The sequence below is a fragment of the Pterocles gutturalis genome, unplaced genomic scaffold (assembly GCF_000699245.1).
Source record: "Pterocles gutturalis isolate BGI_N339 unplaced genomic scaffold, ASM69924v1 scaffold14924, whole genome shotgun sequence".
NCBI classification, from domain to species: Eukaryota; Metazoa; Chordata; class Aves; order Pterocliformes; family Pteroclidae; genus Pterocles; species Pterocles gutturalis.
Window position 1 is genome coordinate 1 of NW_010128456.1, and position 21108 is coordinate 21108.

The following is a 21108-nucleotide window of genomic DNA, read 5'->3' on the forward strand; positions in this document are numbered from 1 at the left end:
TTAACCCCCCGGCCGTGGTGGGGTGTGCTGCTTGCGAGCACCCGCCACACCACCCAGTGCACCGGGGCACGAGGGGCTGGGCACGTCTCCGAGGGCCGGGGCCTGACTTTGACCTGCTGCATTCCCCAAATGTCATAAGTGAGAGGGGAAATAAAAATATAAATTATGTTATTCATGCTTGTAAAACGTCGTGGTTCTTCAGCATCCGCCTCGGGAGTTTGGGCTGTTCAGAGGCAGCGCAGCAGCTGCTGAGGTCCCCCGCGATGCGATGTGATGCTGCAGGCACTGTGGCAGCAGCAGAGGTGTTCAGGGGATGACCCCTGTCACAAGCCATGCAACTGTCCCCTCCCATCACACACACACAAGAGCCCAAAGTGCAAAAAACGCCAGGTAACTTACTTCACCCCAATAGCGGGTATCAGCATTTTGAACAAGGAAGGGCCTTGCTGCTCTTGCCCTGGGTGCCCACCCAGCCTGCCTGGTCCCTGTGTGTGTTACTCCCAGACCCCGCTGCTGGGATTGGCACTGTCAAGGCCAGGCAGGAGCAGGGCCTGGGATGGATGCAGGTGCCCTGTGGAGTTGATTGCTGTGATGTATTAGTGCTCCCAGAATAGTTTCCTATGAAATTGATTGAATTTTGGTTATCTTCCGTGAGTTCTTCTTCCCTGAGTATAAGATGTTATTTCCTGCCTCCTTCTCTCTCTGCCTGAAGTTGAATGTACTCTTTTTCTCACCTTGGTATTCCCATTAGTATATTTATTAGAAATAGTAGAGTTGAATTAAGCATGAATTTTGTACAGTTTTATAATCTCTTTAGATTCCATTTTGTTGTATACTTCCTGTTTTCTTTCAAGGAGGCTTGTACAAATACAGATTAAAGTGGTGCCTCTTTAAAAAGATAGAGCAAAATCAGCATTAGTGATCACACCTGTAGGGAAGAAAGGCATGAGAGCAGACCAGAAGTCAGAACTGATAAAAGGCTGCTATAGGCATTTGCCTATCCTGGCAAGTGGGGGGTGTTAATCTTCCTAGGCTAAGAGTGGAGATGAGAGGTGAAGGTGAAAATGGAGTCCCTACAATGTGAGCAGAAGATCACAAAGGTCTCTTTAGCTGAGATTCTGAGGTGTTTTGAACACCCTATAAGTGAGGAACAAGCCTGGGCTATCTGCTTTCAGTCTTGCTGTAAAATGAAGCAGTTGGCTCAGGGGCTGTGCCTGCCACTCCATTCTGTGTTCATAAAAGGCCCTGGAAGCATCTTTATCTATGCTGATGGTACTGCTTCCTTCAAGGTGTACCACAAGTCTGGTAAGAGCATAGGCAGCTGTGAATACTGAGTGCTGTTCCTATAACAGGCTGAAATGTGGGGACAAAGTGGGGAAGCTTTTTTTTTTTTTTTTTTTCCTGCTTACCCCCTTGTTTTTCTGTATGTTGTCATGAGGCTGTTTCTGCTGCCTATACAAAGGACTGTAGATGAGTGTTAATACAGATGTGTAGCCCACTAATTTTTCTAATAGTGCTCTAGTGAGTCATTTGGTTCTAGGGAATAGCTGGGATGAAAGTTTGTTACTGCTTACGTTATTTGAAATAAATAGTTTGAGACTTTATTATATGTCTTACTCTGTTCATCATCCAATGTATGGTTCCTTTGTTATAGCAGCTCTCACAACAGATCTATGATTGACAGTTTCCCTTTTTTGTCACTATGTGTAGCCAGCAAGTGGCAACAGGCTTTGTCTTAGGGCACCACTTAGTTGCACTGCTGCAGAGGTCAATGGCAGGCTGACTCTTCAGGGACAAGAGCGGGTAATAATGAAGACAAAGGTCCGGTATTTTCTTCATTGTTAGATACCTATTAACAAACAAACAAAAAAAAAGTAGCCAGCAGCAGTTAGCTTGGGGCTGATGCTCACAATAAGAGTATCCTGTGTTGCTTTCCAGGAGTCCCCAGATATAGGGCTACTTTCCTCAGGTAGGATTGACCTTAGGCAAGGGGGTTTGTTTCCTTATTAACAAGAATTCTTGTTGTTTGTCTCTCTTGACAGGGGTTCTAAAAGCTGTTTATCAATGTCTATGCAGTTATCTTTTTCCCTATCCCCTCTTTTTTCCCTTTCAGATGTTGGCAGCATTCAGCAGTCAGAGGACAAGGTAAGCCTGTTTCTTCATCTTTGTACATGTGCAGATACAATCCTGCTGTAGTAGAAGGCCAGCTCAGGAGATGCAGATGTCTTTGGAAACTATTAAGGTGCTTAAATTTACTGTTCCCTGTGAGAGTGACTCTGTCCCCTCAATCTGGAAAATGAAACAAAATGCTAGGACTGAACTCAGATAACAGAATGGGACTGGGAAATAATGTGCCCAGATGCAGCCTACAGTGGAAGAGCCCACAGTCTTTTTGTGTTCTTAACAGATGGCTTAGAGGTGCTAGATAAAGCCATTTTAAAATCTTAAAACAACTTATTTAGGGAGTATCTCAGGCTACCTGATGAGCATCTAGCTACCTTTTGGGCCCTTCTCATCCTGAGAGATGTGCTCAGCCCTGAAGGGCAGTGGAGGGAAGTGCATGGCTAGGAAGTGAGAGCTGTGAAGTTCATCACAACGCTTTGTGCTGCACTGTTTCCTTGGTCTCTGTCTGCAGCTGCTGGAATACTTGGGAGTGGTGATCTATGAAGCCCTGGACTGGGGAATTGACAGCCAAGTGGAGCGGGAACTGAGTGATCCTTTGGAGAAATTGCTGCGCCTCATGTTGAAGCTGGATGATGAGGCAATGAAACCAGCAGTCACCCTGCAGGATGTTATCAAGGTTTCCTTCTTCCCACTTAGTAAATATAGCAGCTTTAGAGGAGTTGATGAAACAATGTTGTTAACCAAGGGGAAGAGCATTTCTGGGAAGCAGTTGGGTAGCTTGTTGGAGGACATAGAGGGAGCATGTTGCTTTCCCATCAGAGGGAAAAGGCAAAAACATCTTAGGTGCATGCAAGTGCCTGTGGAAAAGAATTAAGAAGGAAGACTGAGCATGGCTCTCACACAACTGTGTTTATGAAGTCCTTCTGTACGTAGTCTCCAAATTAGATACCTAGAAGACTCTGCATATTGAAAAAAAAGTAATTTGTCCATTGTATTCAGTTTCTGCAAGAGCTGGGATTTGAATGTCTCAACTCAAATATTTTCCTTTCAACCATAATTTAAAGGTTTGAGAAACTTCCCATCCCTCAGTCTGATCAGGGCAGGGGAAAAGAAAAGGACAAGTGACTTTACCTGCTGTGTTTTGTTGTGCTTTGTCTGCACTGGAGGCTTCCCCTTCCAGGTACTTATTTCAAAGCACACCTTATGGAGAACAAGATATATAAATTACACACTACTTACATTATTGTACATATAAGATGGGACATCTTGCTTCTTTGTTCCTCTGCATCTACAAAAAAAAAAATACAAAAAGACTGTGAGGAAGATGTTTTTTAACCATGGATTGAGAAAACTGAATCTTGCTTTATTCTATCCTACCATGCTTTCTTTCATTTCAAGATCTCTTTTAAATAGCTGTGCTTCTTTCAGGCCTGTGAGGAGCACTTGTCCAGGCCTTCTGAGGCTACGAGCCATTATGAAATGACCTGTAGGAGTCTGTTTGCTGAATATGTGGAACTTCAGAAGCTTGTGACTGTCATCCAGACCTCCAAAGAGGTACATTTAGGATCACCCCTCAGCTCCTATGCCCTCTACCTTCACACACTCACGTAGTTCTAAAGTAACCTTCCAATTGCACTAGAAATGGAGTACCAAGCTGTAGGTCTATTTTTGTGATGTGAAAGGCTACTGTCTCTGCACCGTATTGGTAATTTATTGTAGCTTTTGAAAGTTTGGGTGTTTGGGGCTTCTAGGCTTTTCACATTAACATCAATAATTTATACTGGACAGATAAGAACTCACTGAACAGTGCAAGGTAATGAACTCATGTGCTTGCTTCTCAGAGTCTGAGAAAAATGGATGTGGAAGATTCAGTGGAAAATCCCCTTCAGAAGAAGGAAAAACACTGGGTAAGGGATTTAATTCCTTTGTTGGGGGCGGGGGGGTTGGGTGTTTTTATCTACTTTGGCTCTCTGAAGCTTTCCATTGACTCTTCTATAAAAAGTAGAGCTTGAACATAAAACTTCTTAGGTTGTTCAAGACCTAGAGTAGTTTTCTCTGCAAAACAAGCTGAGTGAACTTGAAGTTAAACTATTTCATGTGTTAACCTTATGTGGACATTTATTCTACACAAAGAGTGTCTTTGTGGTTCAACTTAAACCACTTCTAAAAGTTAAATTGGAGGCAGTCTTTGGAATAAGTGTCCACGAGTAGTTACTCAGGCTGTTTTTTCCTGCAAATGAGCCCCAGACGCCAGCTCTTGGCAGGAACTGACACCTGCCAAAAGCAGTCTGTTCCTTTCTTGTAGTTGGACTGAGAACTCCCGGAAATCTCTTCTGGTGGACTAGTTCACACTTATTATGTGGGGTCTGTACTGGTTTCAGGCTGGAGGGGACTGAAGGCCAGTAGCTCTGTCCATCTTTGTGGTTGTGCAGTTCCGGCAGCTAAAACAGAGAGGTGAAGGAGGGTGAGGTTGGAGATGTAGCTCCTACCCTTTGCTCACTGCCTTTCTTGTCTTTGCCTTCTGTCCTTCCACAGATCTTGGACTGTGTATTTGGGGCAGAGAAAGCAACTTATTTTGTTCTTTTCAAGGCCCTACACAGTTGGGGTTCAATCAGAAACAAATAGCTCTTCTGGCTGGAGCTCTGCCCAGCATAAACAAATGCACTGTAGTCTGGAGTCTGTGGAGACAAACGGCAAGCCCCGAGAGACTTGTGGACTCACTCCCTTTGTCTAAATAGCACTTGCTTTGAAGCGTGCTCAAACTATTCGTATGAAAATGTTTGTGAAATGTGTGTTTGGGCATATTCTCAATTTTGTGATCTATTAAAATAAACTGGCAAGCTATCTCAAACCACAAACTCATCAACTGCTATAGCTCTTTTCTGCAGGGAATACATTAATAAATACATGGGCTTTGCCGTGTGGCCTGAAGGCCAGTGTATTTGGCCTCTGCTCCTTCAGTAGACATGAATTCCAAAAGCAGGATGTCTGTTGCAAATCCTCTGCCTCTAGTTTCCAAGTCCCTAAGCACCAGTTGATTGCATTGCTCTGACAAACTCTTGAGTTTAAAATAACCAGGATGCCAACTTCACTGGGATCCCAGAGATTAGACCTGATGCCTTGAGTGGTGCCAAGCAGCTGATACTCTCTATTGACCACACTTTTTCATGTTGACTGCTATGAAACAGGCCTTCTGAAACATAGACCTAATCCTGATAGTGTGCAGGATTGCAGAGTTTCAGCAGGCCTTATCCATACATGTCATGAGGCAGTCTTCACCTTGAAAGCTAAGCAGGGAGACCTCTTAGGAACACAGCTGTCTTACCACTCATCTGTTGAACTGAATGCAATGGGTTTGCAGTGTTGTAGCATCTTGTGTTGTATTGCACAGGTGTGGGAAGTTTATGCAGAATTTGACAACACATGAGATGGCCCAAGTAGAATAATTTCAGTGATCCAGTCAGTAGGGAATAACAATGTCCCCTGCATCTGAAAAATGTTTTGGGTGTACAAGTTGCTCTAAAATGGCCAGCTGAAGGTAATTCTTGTGCTGAAGCTAATGTGGCAATATTACAGCATGGAAGTCTGTCTTCAGGTCACATCTTTTCATCAAGTTCTGTTACCATGTGAAGTACAACTCTAGAAAATGCAAATGGATCAGGATAAGTAAGCTATTTCAGAGGTCTCTAATACTGACCAGTTTGTCCAGAGACTTTTGTATGTTCTCCTACACAATAAATGTAGTCCAGGAGATACAGCTATTACATGGTCGCTCTCTGACAGTTCTAGTTTTCTGGATTTGAGGTATGACTGTATCAAAGCCGCACTAAAACAATCCAACAAAAAATCTATCTCATTGAAGGCAGCTATCAGTCAGAGCTTGCATAAGACTCTGATATTATACCAAGATATCTGAAGGGATAAGTTGAGAGCAGATGCTTCATACTGTAAGTGGAAAAGGAAGAGGAGTCTAAGTCAGACGTTTTGTTCTGAGGCAGTTTTCTGAAATGTTTTGCTTCCCTTTCTCTGTTTATAATACAATCACTTGCTCTTACTTAGTTTGCCTTTGGGATCCAGATAAGCTGTTGACTTAGCACTTCCATTACAATGTTGTCTAAACATGCTATTGAGTTGATTATTTTTTTTCCCTGTCTTTAACTTTTGTTGGATTATACTGCATGCCTGAGCATCCTCAGATTTTAATACAGGAACAGGATGAGCAGATGTCAGAGTTATCAGCTTGTGTCTCCAGGCTGAAACTGCTAATGTATGCTGCTGTGAAGGTTAAAGTATGAGATCCCTTTCCTCTTGTCTTCCTCTTTTGTCTGTGGGCCTTTCAACCCTTGGTTTCTGAAAGTTCAGATGATTTTAATGGTCAGATTTGAGATTTCATTCCCAGTGTTTCCTAGGGTCTAATAATATGAAAATACTCTGGCACGTGGAGTACTTGCAGGAAGTAGGTATTCAAGGAAATGGGTCTAGATCTGGCAGCTGTGTTTTGCTGAAGTACATTCATAAAGTTAATGTCAAAATTTGGGAATGAACCTGGTGAGCGAGCTCCCAGATTCCTCGTTGTAAATTAACTTCTGCAAAGAGAAGCAGTTCTCTGTTCTGGTACTGTGCCCTGATGTGTGAGTGAGTTGAAGGGGATGTTAAGGACACCCTTAAATTTTTATGAATGACTTCAGTTGCTAAGTGTGCCCTGTTACATGGAGGGAGGGAATGCCACCCTGTGCATTGTAGCCAGCTGTTGACTTGGCCCTCACTGGTTTCTCCTAGCCATCCCTGTGGCCCAACGTCATCTGTGAACTGCAGAATGGTGTGAGGCTGCGCAAGGCCACTGAGCGAGCACAGCGTCACACACCTCCAAAAGAATGTATCCGCTCTCCCTATGAATTACTTTTGGATGATATTCAGCACAAGAGGTACACCCTTCGGAAGGTGAGTCACTAGAGTCAACGGACAACTTTGCAACCAACTGTTCTACCTCATTTCTAAGTAGTATTTGTTGACACCTCTTCTCCAAAAGCCTCTCTTTCTCAAAGATACTTCCAAGTCCAGAAGTGTCTGGGTCTCTCTCCCAGCTGCAGCTCAACATTAGGTCACTCTGTTTGTCCACCCAAGTGCTTCATTTCCTGTAACTTTTTAATTTGGCCACATTTCCATGAAGTGGGATGGTAAACTTTTTCCCCCCTCCAGGGGTCAGCCACTCCTTTCCCTGGAGCAGTTTCAGGAAACAGACCCTTGCCTGCTTATGCTTTCTTTCCACCTTGGACACTTGTGTCCTCTCATGCTTCTTGAGCTGAGCTGTGCTTAGCATCTCTTACTAGTTTCCTTGCCTTCCTGGATGTTGTGGGATGTGTGCCAGTGCAGAAGCACTTCTGAGCGAGTCCTTTGCTCAGCCTCAGGCAGAGGCCTCTAGGAAGTGTACACAAGCTACTGCAGGAGTTCAGTCAGGGTAAAAAGACCTGAGCCCCATCCAGGGCAGCTGCTATGCTGACTCAAGTGGTAGAGGCTTCCAACGATATGGATGTTTGGTGAAGATGACCAGGTACAAAAATGCCTGGGGTGTCTCTAAGGGCTTGTGATGGTGTTCGCTTGCTGCAGCTTGAGCTAGGAATGATGAACAGACCTAAAACATTGGCATAAAGCTTTGTGGCATTGGTGTGCTTTGCAAGCAGATGTCTCGGCAGAAGATGAGACACAGCTCTACTTGTAATAAAGAGTGATATTTTTAAAAGTGAAAACTTTACATGCCACACTAGACATAATCTTTTTTTTTTTCCTTGTTGGTGCTGCTAGAGTGCAAGGGTTTGAAAAGTCTCAGCTAAACCGTGCATGTCTATAAAACCCGAGCGCTTGCTTGTCTTGACTGTGGCTCCAGCCTTCAGATAAGGCTATGACATTTCTCTGGAGATGATATATTGATTGATATATAAATGAATAGTAGTGGAAAGGAGATTATAACTGCTTGTGGTCCTTGCAAATGTACTGTTTAGTAACGTACTGTGCAGTACAGAACTGTAACTCAAGGTGGCAGGATGAACTGGGTCTTGATTTTATTATTTTCTCCATTAAAAATGTTTCTGCTGTGGTCGAGGAGAAGCACAAACATGTTTGAAGACTAGGAGTCAGAAGTGCTAGAAGAAAGCATAGAGTGCTACTGCTCAGGTCTTTGTGAAGGCTCTTAAGTGAGGATTTCCCCATCTGCAAAGCTATTTTAAAGCTTCTGTAGCAAACCGTGGTCTAATTTGCAAATGAATGAAAGCACAGCTAGTGTGGGAAGCTGTAGTGTTTTTCTACGTGCACTCCCACGTGTTCTGGAGTTGTACACACAGGGAAGGTAAATGGCATAGCCTCAAAGTAAGAATAAGTGATCAGGGCAGCTAAAGACATGCATGTGCAACTGGACTTTTTTCTCTGTTCTCTCCTATGCAGTAAGCACAGGGCCTGATGAGGGAGACAGCCTGCCTCACATGAATACCTGCCCTGCAATTCTATCTTGCTATTGTTCCTAGTTTATGTAGGGCTGTAAGCCAGTCTCTGGGACACTAGCTTATGCATACAGATGCCTGCTGGTACAGTTCTTGTTACAGTATTGTTAACCCATTCAATTACTCTCCTCCCTGGAGCTGAGTTCTCACTAATGAATGTGATGTGACCATGGTGCTTGTCAGGATCACTCCTGACATTAAAATCCGAGTACAATGTTTTCCAGTAGCTCCTCAGAGCAGTTCCTGAGCTGCTGGGTCTAGAAGGCTGTATGCATCTTGTGCAAACCCCAAGGGGCTGTGCAGTGGTTCTGATTGCCTCTAGTTTGCCACAGGCAAATCTGTCTCTACCAAAACCCCACGTAAGTAAACATCATTCTATACTTCCCAGCTCAGTTTTGTTATGCCTTCCCAACCTCCTCCATTCCCAAATCCTGACTTGAATCATTCACTGTGCCACTGAATGGGAGGGTGTACAGGGAGTAGAGTAAAAACTATTGCTTAAGCATCATTTCTGCTTTTTCAGGTGATCATCAAGCAAAAACACAGGACCCTTAAAGTTGATGTAGCTGCTCCCAAGCGTCATCTAAAACCTGTAAGTGACCTGGTTCTACATTTAATTGTAGCAAAACAAGATGATTCTGGGGTTGACAGAGCAGTTTCTAAGAACATAGAGCTAATGTCTTAGCTACTGGTTTGGATTTGGGAGTGGGATATATTAATGATACTTAACTTTTGGGCAGACCCTCCTGCCAAAACATGGGGTTATGAAAGTGGGAGGTGACATCTCCATAGGATATCATAGGATAAAGACAATCAGTCTCCCTACTTCCTCTGTTGCTTCTTCTGTTTGGAACATTTTGTGGTCCTGAAAGTATTCCTGGAGTTCTCTGCTTCAAAGTTGAGAGTTGCTAAAGTATTCTACTATGCATTGTCTAAAGGTTCTCTCATCTGTCTCTCGTGTGCAAGGCTGAATGCCCTCTTGAGTGAGAGGCACTGGTAAAACACTGCTGTTGCTGAAGGAGTAGTTCTGTCACCATTTGTCTCCTCCCTCTATCCACTGGCTCTTTCTGGTGCTATGCTTTGCCTCCAGGTGCTGGAGAGGAAGCTGAAAGAGTGAGTGCCATGGGAGGCCAGCTGGCATGAACAGCTCATGGCAGAAATAAAACGACCACAGAAGCTTCAGTCATCAGCAGCAAGGGAAAATGGGAGCAGGCCCAAAGGTACCTGCTACAAAGTGACCTATCAAGCATGCAAGTGAAGTCAGTATTGGTGAAAAATAATGGATGGCCTTTGAAATGAAAGCCCACTTATCTTTTCCTTAGCATGTATAATGTAAGAGAGGTGGGAATGCAAATTTTGTGTTGATAGAGGTGGTATGGCATAAGAATAGTTCTTTCTAGAAAATCTGTGTCTTATTAAGACTTAGATGTTTCAACTTACCCTGTTTTTTTAGGGATGTTCAAATTTGTCGACTAAGTGAGAGAACAGGGTTTTGACCATCTCCTAAAATGAAAAGACTATGTAATTACCAGGACAAAATCTAGACAAATCTCAAATCCTGATGTGTGGGTATCAAATTTGTCATTTTCTTGTTACAGCACAATATCTTATCTTGTCTGTGTGTATGGGGTTTTCTGTTGCCCTCTCCCATGCAGAAATGCGTGTGACACCAAATATGGCCTTGAAATCTCCAAGCAATAGTTTCTTAACTCTCCCAGATGCCAGTGCCAAAGTTAAAATTGTCAACACTACAACACAGCAACTGGGTCCAGGAGCTCAGGTGAGGCTTTAAATTGAAAGAATCTGGAGAGGAACAAGTACTTCAGGCATTAGGTCTGCACATGTGCATAGCCTGGAACATCAGGTTCAAATCCTGTGCAATTCTTGTCTTATGAAACCACCCATCCACTTGACTGTGCTATTGACAAGTCTCTCGAACTTGTCTCTCAAAAGTGAATGTATGTGGTACTATTGGGTTCACTGAAGTCCTTTCCTTTACAGGAGGCCATATCATATTTAAACACTTCTTTTTGTGACAGGACTGCAGCCTACAGAACCAAGGTCTGCTCTGGTCTCTTAAAACTAGATCCTGCAGAAGTTTTAATATGCAGAGGAGTGTGGCTAATATGGGCTAGAACTATTGCCACTCATACCTCGCAGTGGGGCATTTGATGCTAGATGTGTTGATGTATTTGCATTTCACGTGGTATGTGAGCTTGTGGAAGGAAAACTTCATAATTTATTTTCAGGAAGCAACTTTACTGGTACATTCCCACTCTTCTGCCTGTGGAGCAATTTCAGGAGCACCATTCTTCAATAAACCATGATACATAGTCTTTGGGTTTTTGAAATCCTGGCTTGATCATGAAAAGCTTGACTGCTTGGTTCTGGAATTCAGTCTGAGCATATTCAGAAATTCTGTGGAACAGAACTTAAGCCCTAATGCAACATGTCTAGCACAGATGCGCTGGTATACAAACAGGAATCTGTTTTCTGTAAACATTTCTGTCTGAAATGCAGTTGCTTAACTGAAGAAAATGGATATGAATTAATAAAAGCAGAACATCTTAGCTATATTTGCACAAGTCTGTGCTACTTGTAGGAATATTCAGCATTTGAGAACTGTCGTTGATGCATTACTGCTAAACTAGAAGGACCTTCATATGGAGACCAATATAATAAAATTTAGTTTCTGCTTTTCTAGAGAAGCTAGAAACAATGCTGTTGAGATACAGCATTGGGTTTGAGTTGGGTTAGTGGGGCACAGTCTCTTGAACTGTTCTCCAGTGTTGCTACCTGTGAGCTGAAGCCAAGAAAATAGTTCCAATGTACTCAAGAGTTGTATAGGGAGGATTTTGTGAAGTTGGTTCCTGATCAGATGAAACTTTGTGACTAATATTTGCTTAAGTGAGAGAGAGAACAGATGAATTTCAATTAGTGGCTCCAGCCACTAGCTTGCCTGGAGCTTCCTGGTTGTGGGGAGAATTATCTTGCTACTATCTCTTGGAATATAAAACTGCTAAATGTGCCACATTGATTTCTCTCTCTGCTCCACTTTTGGCTGAGCCTTGAACATTTCTGGACAGTCCTGGGTATCCTGGGTTTTGTTTAGCAGCAGCAGCATTTCTAAGGAAGAGGGCTTGGTGTCTCCTGTATGCAGCTTGAGAATATCCTGTCCTCTGCTCTACAGGAAACCACTCCCAAGCTGCCTTCCAGCACCTGGCTTGCCTCAGCCAGGTCATCAGTAGTATCCTGCAACAGCACAGGTCAGTGTACTTCTAGTGGCACATCTAAACCAGGTTACAAAGTACAATCAGTGGCCTGCTGGGTTCTCAAAGCCTTAGGTTGAGCTTACTGTACACTTCCTCTCTGATCACCTGAGGACACTTACAGGAGAAGCTCCAACACTAAGTAATGAGTCTGGGCAGATGCCCTTAGAAAACCATTCCTCAGCAGTTGACTGAAGGTTGTATAGCTCCTGCAGCTTCAAAACAAGGATAGCATGTCCCCAAAGGCCTAACTGGAATTCACAGTAAAAGCTAAATGAGTGTTTTGAATGTTCAAGTAGAAAGTGCACCACTTGATTTTATTAAATTAAATGGTGCTAATGAAGCCTCATCACTGCCTACTGACAAGCATATTTGCTGTAACCTCTGCTTTTGATCTGAGCTCATGGGGGTTGAGGGAGAGAGATGTAAGCCTTGCTGCCTTCAGGAGGCAGAGTAATGCTCTTGAGCATTCAGCTTTTGGGGTGAATACGTAGAAGCTGCCAGCTGGTTTTCTGCACCTTAAAACTCTCTCTTCCTATCCAGGTCTCACTGCAAATTGCACATGTCCTCCCATGAATGCACCCACACTAGGAGACATTAAACCTAATGGTTTCCTGAATGCTGACCAACAGCAGTTGCCTGCTTACAGACAAAGGTCCAAATCTTTAGAGAGAGGCCTTCAACGCAAGGAACTTGTAAGTCCGTCATGTCAGCTAGCAAGCCTGGTCTGATACATCTGGTAGTGACCAGAGCTTGCACCTTGATCCTCGTGCAAGCAGTAAGCATGTTCTGTGGTTTTCATCTTAGGGTATTCTGTATGCTGGTCTTAAGTTGGGGTATTGTTGTCTCCTTGGAGACAGTTTAAGAGAAGATTGGATGCTGTAGTGACCTTGTGGAAGCTTTCGAGTTTGAAGGATATGAAATAAACTTGTATTTTTCTCTTCTTGTATGAGGAACAACTGCATTATTTGAAAATGTCTGTCAGGGCTTCCTCAAGCAGACTGTAGTTGGTAGTGCCACTGTCCTGCTTTCTCCATCTCCCTTCATTCTTTCTAGATTCTGATATGTTCAGAAACATCCTTTAAGCTGCAGTAAAGGCAACAAATGGATGACAAAATGTAGATAGCACCGCATCAGTGACTTTTAAATGTATGCAGTACTGAAGTAATCAGGCTCTGAATGACTGTTATGGGAGCAATGCTGGGTTTTGTGTGTGTACAAGCAACCTTCTGAATCATGGCCTCGCTCTGTTCTGCCCTGACAAGGTGTGCTGTGCCCTTGCCTCCTTTTTTTCCTTCTGCATCATTCCCTGCCCTGCCCATAAAAAAACTAACCATAACTCTGTGTGACCTCTGTGTTCAGCAGTGTAATGGGGGATGCAAGTGGGTTGGGCTCCCCAACTGGGGATAAAAGCACTGTTGTCTCTCCTGGTCGACCACCAGACCATAGGTGCCGTTTGTGTGGGGCCAGTGGGTCTTGAGAAAGAGAAGGCAAGAGAGTGTTGTGCTGTGGAAAGGGATCATCATGTACCTAGGAGGGGCCAGGGTGCCATCTGTGCTGTGGTCTGTACCAAAGGGTAGAATTCCCCAGAGACTGGCTCTGGAGATGGTACTAACTAACTACTGTGGTGACCAAAGGAGCTGCTTTGCTAAGGAGGTGTCAGGAAGCTGCTTCAAAACTATAACAACCATTGAAAGCCTTGTAGTAGTTTCTTTGCTAATACTGTCAAAGAGTCAACCGATACTCCCCATCACTGGCAAAACTGAATTTTGAGGACAGATGCTCCTGAGCCTTTTGGGGCATGGTTTTGAGATGACCTCCCTAAATATCTGCTTCCTTCAGTTTTCTCTGGTGCTTAACTTCTGTCTTTTGATAGGATTGTCCCTTTCCTACCAAGCGTCCATCACCAACCATTGCTGAGCTGATTGGAACCAGATATGCAGCAATGGTGCTGGAACGGCAAGGCTTTTCCCAAGGAGGTGGTGATGGCGTCTTTCCCAGAGCAAAGGTATGTTTCCTCTCCTTGTCTTTGTGCAGTCCTTGCCTTTTCAAAAGCTGTCTGGCATCATGGCCCTCAGTGCTGAACTGCTGAGTTGCTCTCTGCCTCAAGTTACCCTCTTCGTACAGCTGATCTGAGTTTGGCCCTAGGCTTTAACGATCTTTTAATACTTGTGTGGTGATGGCTTCTAATGAAGCTTAAACTGTGGAGGTTGCCTAGAAAATAACCTTTTCTTGATACTTCTTGTCTGTTATTTCCATGCCCCAAGAGCTGACTGCCGTTGCTGTTGGCTGGCTCTGAAATCACAAAGTAATTGGGATTTGGTACTGCTAAAGAGTGAAGCAAAGGCTCTTAACTCAGACTCCCACACCTGAGTTGTGCTGACTCAAACCACCTTCCTGTGAGGCAGTGCAAAGTTTGGGGAGATGAGGGGGACAGGGAATGACCTGCAGCACAGGACTGTTGGCTGTCCACTCTGCTTAGCTGCCAGCTTATTCAGTGAGTCGCCTTCAGAGGGGCTGTTGCAAGCAGCCCCTCTAGAGCAGATGTCGTGAGTACAAGCCCTTTGCAACACAGATGTGAGCAAGACTTTGCTACTTGGTTTAGGGGTCAGCTTCTTGCTCTCACTTATTTAGCAGTGCAGACAGAGCCAAAGGGTTCTGCTAGCAGAGCAATGCTACTTCCACAATCTGTCTGATACTCCTGAGACTGAATCCTTGTTTTCTTCTCACCTTACTTCCAAACCCTGCTTTAACATGCCTGCTGTCTGCCTATTCTAAAATGGCTCTCTTACCCGCTTTGTGTTCTTACTGCTGATGTTTTTTCAGCTTTCTCAAGCTCTACTTCTCCAGATAATATCACTTCTGACTGCCAGCTGTGTATGAATGTGTTCTTTTTTTATAAAGTTCAAGCGACTCATCAGCTTCCTTATGACTCATTTTTTGCTTCAGGATTGGATTCAAATTTGCCCTGACTTAATCTCTTTGGGATTGCTGCAGTCTACCTCAAATAATGTCTCTCTTCTTCCCTCTCTCTTAACTAGCTACTGTTACACTCTTGCACAATACAGCTATTGTTTGCTCAAGAGCCTTTTTTTAAACTCCTGTTGTCAGGCAGCTGCCCCAAACCTCTGCATCATAAAAACACTGGCCTACAAGTAGGACTTTTTTTTGCCTTTTTAGCTTTTAATTCCTGTGTCTTTGCTATCCTTTATTGGACCTCTGTTATTGTATGTGGATCTAAAGCCTTCAGAAGGTTGGTTCATGTGCTTGCTCTTTGGCAGGCAGTGGATACTGTTGGTACAAAGATATTTCCCATTGGCATTCACAAGCAACTTTCCTTTCCACAGATCTGTTTCAGCTGCCACAAGCAGATGTTTCTTAAGTGGCCTTACAGCTGTCACCTCTGCAGCAGGTGAGTTGGTACAAAAGAACTGAATGAGGAGGGAGAAAAGAATGAAAGAACAGTACTGACAATCCTCAGTATTCAAAATGTTGTAGTACTGGATAGGAACAGGTTGCTGAGCCCTTCAGCTTTGCCTTGTGGCACAAGCCAGGCTGAAGTGTCTACAGCTGCAGAGGATGTGGAAAAACTTGCCTCTGAAGTGGTATCTCAACTCTCAGTATTAACTGAATTTACTGTGCAAGTATTAGATTCATTTTCTCTGAGATCAGTCTTTGCGTTTTGCTCTAAAAGTTTGTTTTAACTTAAGTCAAGGGTTTGTGCAGGTTCTGGGAGAGGCTTTTCACCAGAATCTTCCACTGAGAACTGGAAAAGTGACCCTGTGACTGGGAAAGTCCCAGACCCTGTGACTGGGAAAGGAGTTGGACCTACTTGTATCCACTTATTTGTCAGAGGTTTTCTGTTCATGGGAGAGAAGAAGAGGAACTTCAGGCTCATTAAGGCTCACTTAAGTAGATTTGAAGCAGTGGAGAAGCACTGAATTGATTACAAACAAGAAGTAAACAACCACTGGGAACTGAGTAAGTGCCTGATGGTAGTGCTGGGTGAAAAGTAATGGGCAGGCTCACTAAAGTAGATTTGAAGCACTTAAGTAGATTTGAAGTAGATTTGAAGGTGGTAGTGCTGGGTGAAAAGTAATGGGCATTTGCAGATCAAGCCTTCAAGCTACGGATGCTGACACATTTCAGATGATCTAAACTAGCATAAGTAGGAGGGCTAGCAAACTGAATAGGGGAGTTCTAAGCTTGCTTACTTTGCCATCAAGTGATTGTGCCACAATCACAAATTAAGACTTACTTGGGAAAGTCACCCTTAGCAGCATTGGTATCTGCTGAGCTTTACTCAAATGATAATGCTGGGAACTTTTTTTTCGTAGTGTTGTCTGCTGTGACTGCTGCATCAAGGCAAGTCTAATCTTTACAATAGCATATGGTTTTTTTACATTTTCTGTTTTCCCTGTGCCTCACCTAGTCATAGGAAGCTTTCCTGCATCCCACTGGTACCTCAAATCTACCCTCTAGCTTGTTTCTAAGAAAACAGAAGGAATATTACAAGGTGCAAAAGCAGCCAGGGTGCCACAGACCCCTCTTGTCGTACTCAGCTAAAACAACTCTCGTTCCTTTTTGTTTCACTCTGTGCAAAGTGGTTGGGATTACTCGTTGCACTATTTATACAAGGGTCAGGAAGTTCACTGTGTTAATGTCTGTCTTATAAGTGCACCAATAAATCAATTGCATGCCATGCAAATTTTCCTGCTAAGGAGGAGGATGTGTTTCCCTGAGAACTCAGGTGACTTGTGTTGTAATTCTAGATGTCCATGCCCTTCAGAACATGTGTACATCTGCCACTCCACTTCCTAAAACTTTTGAGAGTCTCCAGAGAGGAAGACCCAGCTACTCAAGAGCAGAAGAGCTCAGAGTTGCTGCATGAAATAGAGCACTGGGAGTGTTTTGGGTAAGCTTGGACAGGGATGTTGTTTTTACCTTGACAGATGTTACCAGTTACTTATATGCAAGTCTGCAAACACGCAGATAACAGTATGTAGCGTTATGCTGTCAGCTGAATGTTATGTTGAATGACTGGTTTAGCCACTGGTCTAACTAGTCTATAGTTCTCTGGAAGTATTGTGGATTTTAGATGGCCAAAAGGGAGGATGTGTGGGTGCTCTGAAACCCATTTTGCTTTTTAGCTACCAGGTTTCCAACATGGATTCAGAAGTGTCCATATTAGCCCAGACATAGAAGGTTCCTTGCAACAGCTTCATTTGTGTAAGAATTCCCAGGCCCCATTATAGTCTGTCCCTCACAGCAGGGGGTCTGTCACTACAACCCAGGAGTACCCCCATTATACCTAGAAATAAAATGTGCTAATGGTCTCAGGTATAACTGACTGAAGAGTAATGCCACAAATGGTTTCTCAGTCCCTCCACACACATACAGACACCTTTTCCTTTCTGTCCCTAGAAAGGGAACTATTTCAAAAAGACCTTTGAATAGTTCTGGGTAGAAAGATAGACCTTGTGGTTGTAAGTACAATATCCAAGACTGGAAACATGCATTATCTGTTCTCTTCTTTCCAAATCAGTTATGTTCTACTGGGGAAACAGGCATCTTTTCTCTCTGAAACCATTATTTAATGTAACCAAAATGAAGTCTCAGCAGCTTCTGGTTCAAAGGCTTGTACTTCAGCTGCCAAAAATCAGGGGCAGTATTCACTACTGAAGTTAACTGTGTGGGGCAGTGGTTTGATCTGGCTCATAATGCAAGTGCTGCAGAAGAGGTCTCGGTGACTGCATGACTGTCATACTTCAGGATGGCAAAAACCCCCATCCTACAGCATATGCTATAAGGATGTGGCCAAAACCTTGGATATCCACTTTATATCCAAAACCACAGATATCCATTAACCCTTTAGCTGACATATTGTCAACAGAGAGAAGGTGTCAGTAAATGAAGCTGTTATGGTGCTTAGGAGCTTTCGTAAGTGGAGCTGACTGCTCTGAACTCATGCATTTAGCTAAATGACTTAGCAGTGTTGGATCATGTGTGGGGGAAGGGTAGAAGAGCACCATGCCCTCTAACAGAAACCTGGGTCAACTTTACTGGTTTTTTTTTTTCTTTTTTTGTTTTTTTTTCCCTCTCTCACTCCAGTGTACCTGTCATTTTGGAACCCCATTGCCTAGCACAGCCTCTGTGCTGTTACACAGGGATCACGGCAGACTGGCTGACTGTAGACATCTGTACGCGATGTGAGCAGTATCTGTTGAACATAGCTTCCAGTCAACAGGAGAGCATCCCACTCAGGAGAATTTCCTGGTCTTGAACCAAACTAGAATGACTCTACCATACATGTCTCCTGTCACTTGTTCTGTACCTGAAGTAAGTGAAACAGCTTTATGCACCTACTGACATAAAGGCCTAAGAAAAGACCTCCCTGCTGGTTACTCTAAGCAGGATGCACAGTTAGTATTTATGTATTGTGAAGTATTATAAAGCATTGTAGTTTTTAGGACTGTTTTAATTCTTTTATGTGTCTTTGGGGAAAATAAATGTTGAAGCACTGTCATGCCTCTAGCCTTTCCTCGTTTGCACCTGCAGCTGTCATTGTTCTGTGGCACTGTTTGCACTCATTGCTGAGCAGTCTTTGCCCTATGTAATGAGTACAAGGAAACCTTTAACCTAAAACCACTCTCCCTTAGAGGCTTGGAAAGTGGAGCTCTCCAGCGATCACATCACCATGCATTTTGCAACCATTTACTCCTTCCTGATAACTTACTAAAAGCACTTAAACTTACTGCTCTGATCTGTGCAATGCTGTAGCAATGGCTGTCAGGCAGCCTGCTCAGGCTGCTTGCTTAGGAAGCTAGCTCTTGGTTTGTTTTTTGTCTGTGCCCTACCCATGCTTTGCTACCAGAGCTCTCTGGTGCTTGTCACTGAAGTACCTAGTGTATCTCAATGCCATCATCACCTGAGGGGTGGATGGCTGTTCTGGAAAGATTTGTGTGCTTTTTATTGGCCTTGAGCTTTGCCCTAAGCTAAATTGAACTTTTACGTGTGGCATTCTGGACAAATAAAGAGCATTTTGATAAGTTATTTGTGTGGTTAAAACAAAACAAAAAGGATATCTGATAGTATGTCTGTTTCTCCACAGAATTGCCTGTATGGAAGGGGTGTAGGTGCTCTGATGGTGTTCTCCCTGGTGTGTTTTTCAGGGCCTGGATAGACAGTGTTGAAGAATACAATGGACTTGTAGTTGGAATGAGTCATGCTGAAGAGAATAATGGCTGGGAAGTGCCAGTTCTTCTAGATATAGTGGAGAAGGGAACAAAGACATGTTTAAGCTGAGCCCAGGGTCTGCATCCAAACTGCCAGAAGGGTCAATACCTCCAGCTGATTTGCACTGGCCTAACTCCGCTTCCTCTAAACTGCCTGCCTGCAAGCTGATGCCTACTTGCAGGTTTGGGCAAGCTCTGCAAGTAAATGAATGTGGGGAAGCTGGAGCTTGTGCTTCCTTTTGGAGCAAGTTCAAGTGTTCATCTTCCTTCAGTCAATTAGGAGGGGTGCAGCCTGCCTGCCCAGGTCTTCTCCTGCATGTGCTAATCGCTGGTGCTGCTGGGAGGCACATCCATATTGGGCAGGTGGGCTCCTTGCAGGCTCCAGGAAATGGCAGCCAAGCCGCAGCTGCACTTGCTGGCAAGATGGGCACAGCATGGGGCCAGGGGCATGAGGTGCTCTTGGACGCTTGTTGAGTGAGGTAGTTTAGAGCAAGAAATGAGCAGAGATCAGCCCATTTTGATTAATCTGCAAGCCCAAAGTGCCTCTTAGGGCCTGGGTGCAACAGCATGGAAAAAAGCTATCTGTCTGGCACTGAGGTAGACTTCAGTTTACATGGAGAGCAAAGGCTGTTCTCAGTTCTGTCTCTTGCATGTCTGCTATTGTGTCACATGGGCTCTATTTACTGGTCTCCCCTTTTGAGCGGGGTGAGAAAATGCCCTCACTGCAAAATAAACAGGCAAAGGAGCAGGGGAGGTATGTGGATGCCAAGGGACAGCCTGACCTTCTCTGCCTATCCCTGATCTAGCAAGCTGTCTGGAAGACCTGTGTTTCCATCATTCCTCTTTACTAGCCCACTCAGGCCAACACAACCAGTACAGTAAAATGTCTGTCCCCTGTAAAGGAGTTACTTCTAATCCTCCTTGAACTCTGGTGTGCAGCTGTTGCTCCTGACCAGGGCAAGTCATGACAGCTTGTGGGGCAGACTTACTAGAAGTGTACATCTGTTTAAACACAGCCCAAAGAGGCTGGTCATCTCCTCTTAACTGCTTCCTTTCCCTGGCCAAGGAGAGCTCTTCAGAGGGAGACTAGGCCACACCTGGGACCCTCAGTGCAAGGGGGGCCAGACACAGGCAGCCTGAAGCCAGGGTGCAGAGTAGGAGAGTCCTGTGTGGAACAGACCTGGGATCAAGCCTTAAAGGTACACCAAGAGCAGCACTTTCCAGGGATGTGGAGTTGAATGTGCAGAACCTGTTCTGTTCAGGAGCCCTTGAAGGGTGGTGCTTTGGAGGAAAGCATTCCCTCTGCAACCACTGAAATCATAGAATTCTAGAATGGTTTGGGTTGGAAGGGACCTTAGAGATCATCGAGTTCCAACCCCCCTGCCGTGGGCAGGGACACCCTCCACTAGACCAGGTTGCTCAAAGCCTCATCCAGCCTGGCCTTGAACACCTCCAGGGATGGGACACCCAGCTTCTCTGGGCAACCTGGCCCACTGCCTCACCCCCCTCACAGTGAAAAATGGCAGGACTGATCTGTTTTCTAGTCTTTTGCTGGTTCATATCACCATATGGACCAGAGCCTTCCCTGGTCAGAGTTAGTAGTGTTGTGTTCATGTGCACTCGCCGTTGGACAGGGGAATTGTTTGGTATTCTTCCAGCACTGCAGAAAGCAGACTGTCTCCAGGCTCTGGTGCTGGGTCCCTTCCCGCAGCCCCTGGTACCTTGAAGCACAGCTGCAATATGTAGGCCTATCCCAGTAGCGGATCATGTCTGAAAAATGGTAAAACCAGTTATCACTACTGGTAATGTCAGGAGCCTGGATGGGGGTGCTGGGAGCAGAGGAGGGAGATCTGTCTAGGTGAGCGAGCTTTCATCTTGCTGCCTCCTCGGGTCAGCTCCGTGTCCACCTATCTCTGAAGCCAGGGAGGGGCAGGCAGGGCGGAGCTGCGACGTCTTTTATTTCAGCACGGGGCCGCTGAGGAGTGA

General features: G+C 44.5%; 1 protein-coding gene across 1 annotated transcript; it reads left to right on the top strand.

The window, feature by feature from the left end:
• Window positions 1-2113: 2113 nt before the first annotated feature.
• LOC104466270 (protein spire homolog 1-like) lies at window positions 2114-18409 on the top strand (the record flags this gene model as incomplete). The annotated part of the gene is made up of 13 exons (XM_010079635.1): window positions 2114-2145; window positions 2636-2800; window positions 3553-3678; window positions 3966-4031; window positions 6904-7065; window positions 9142-9210; window positions 11809-11884; window positions 12431-12582; window positions 13764-13895; window positions 15235-15299; window positions 16225-16252; window positions 16660-16802; window positions 17999-18409. Coding segments are annotated over 13 exons (1388 nt in total), but the record flags the coding sequence as incomplete, so codon positions are not given.
• Between the last annotated feature and the right edge of the window lie 2699 nt (window positions 18410-21108).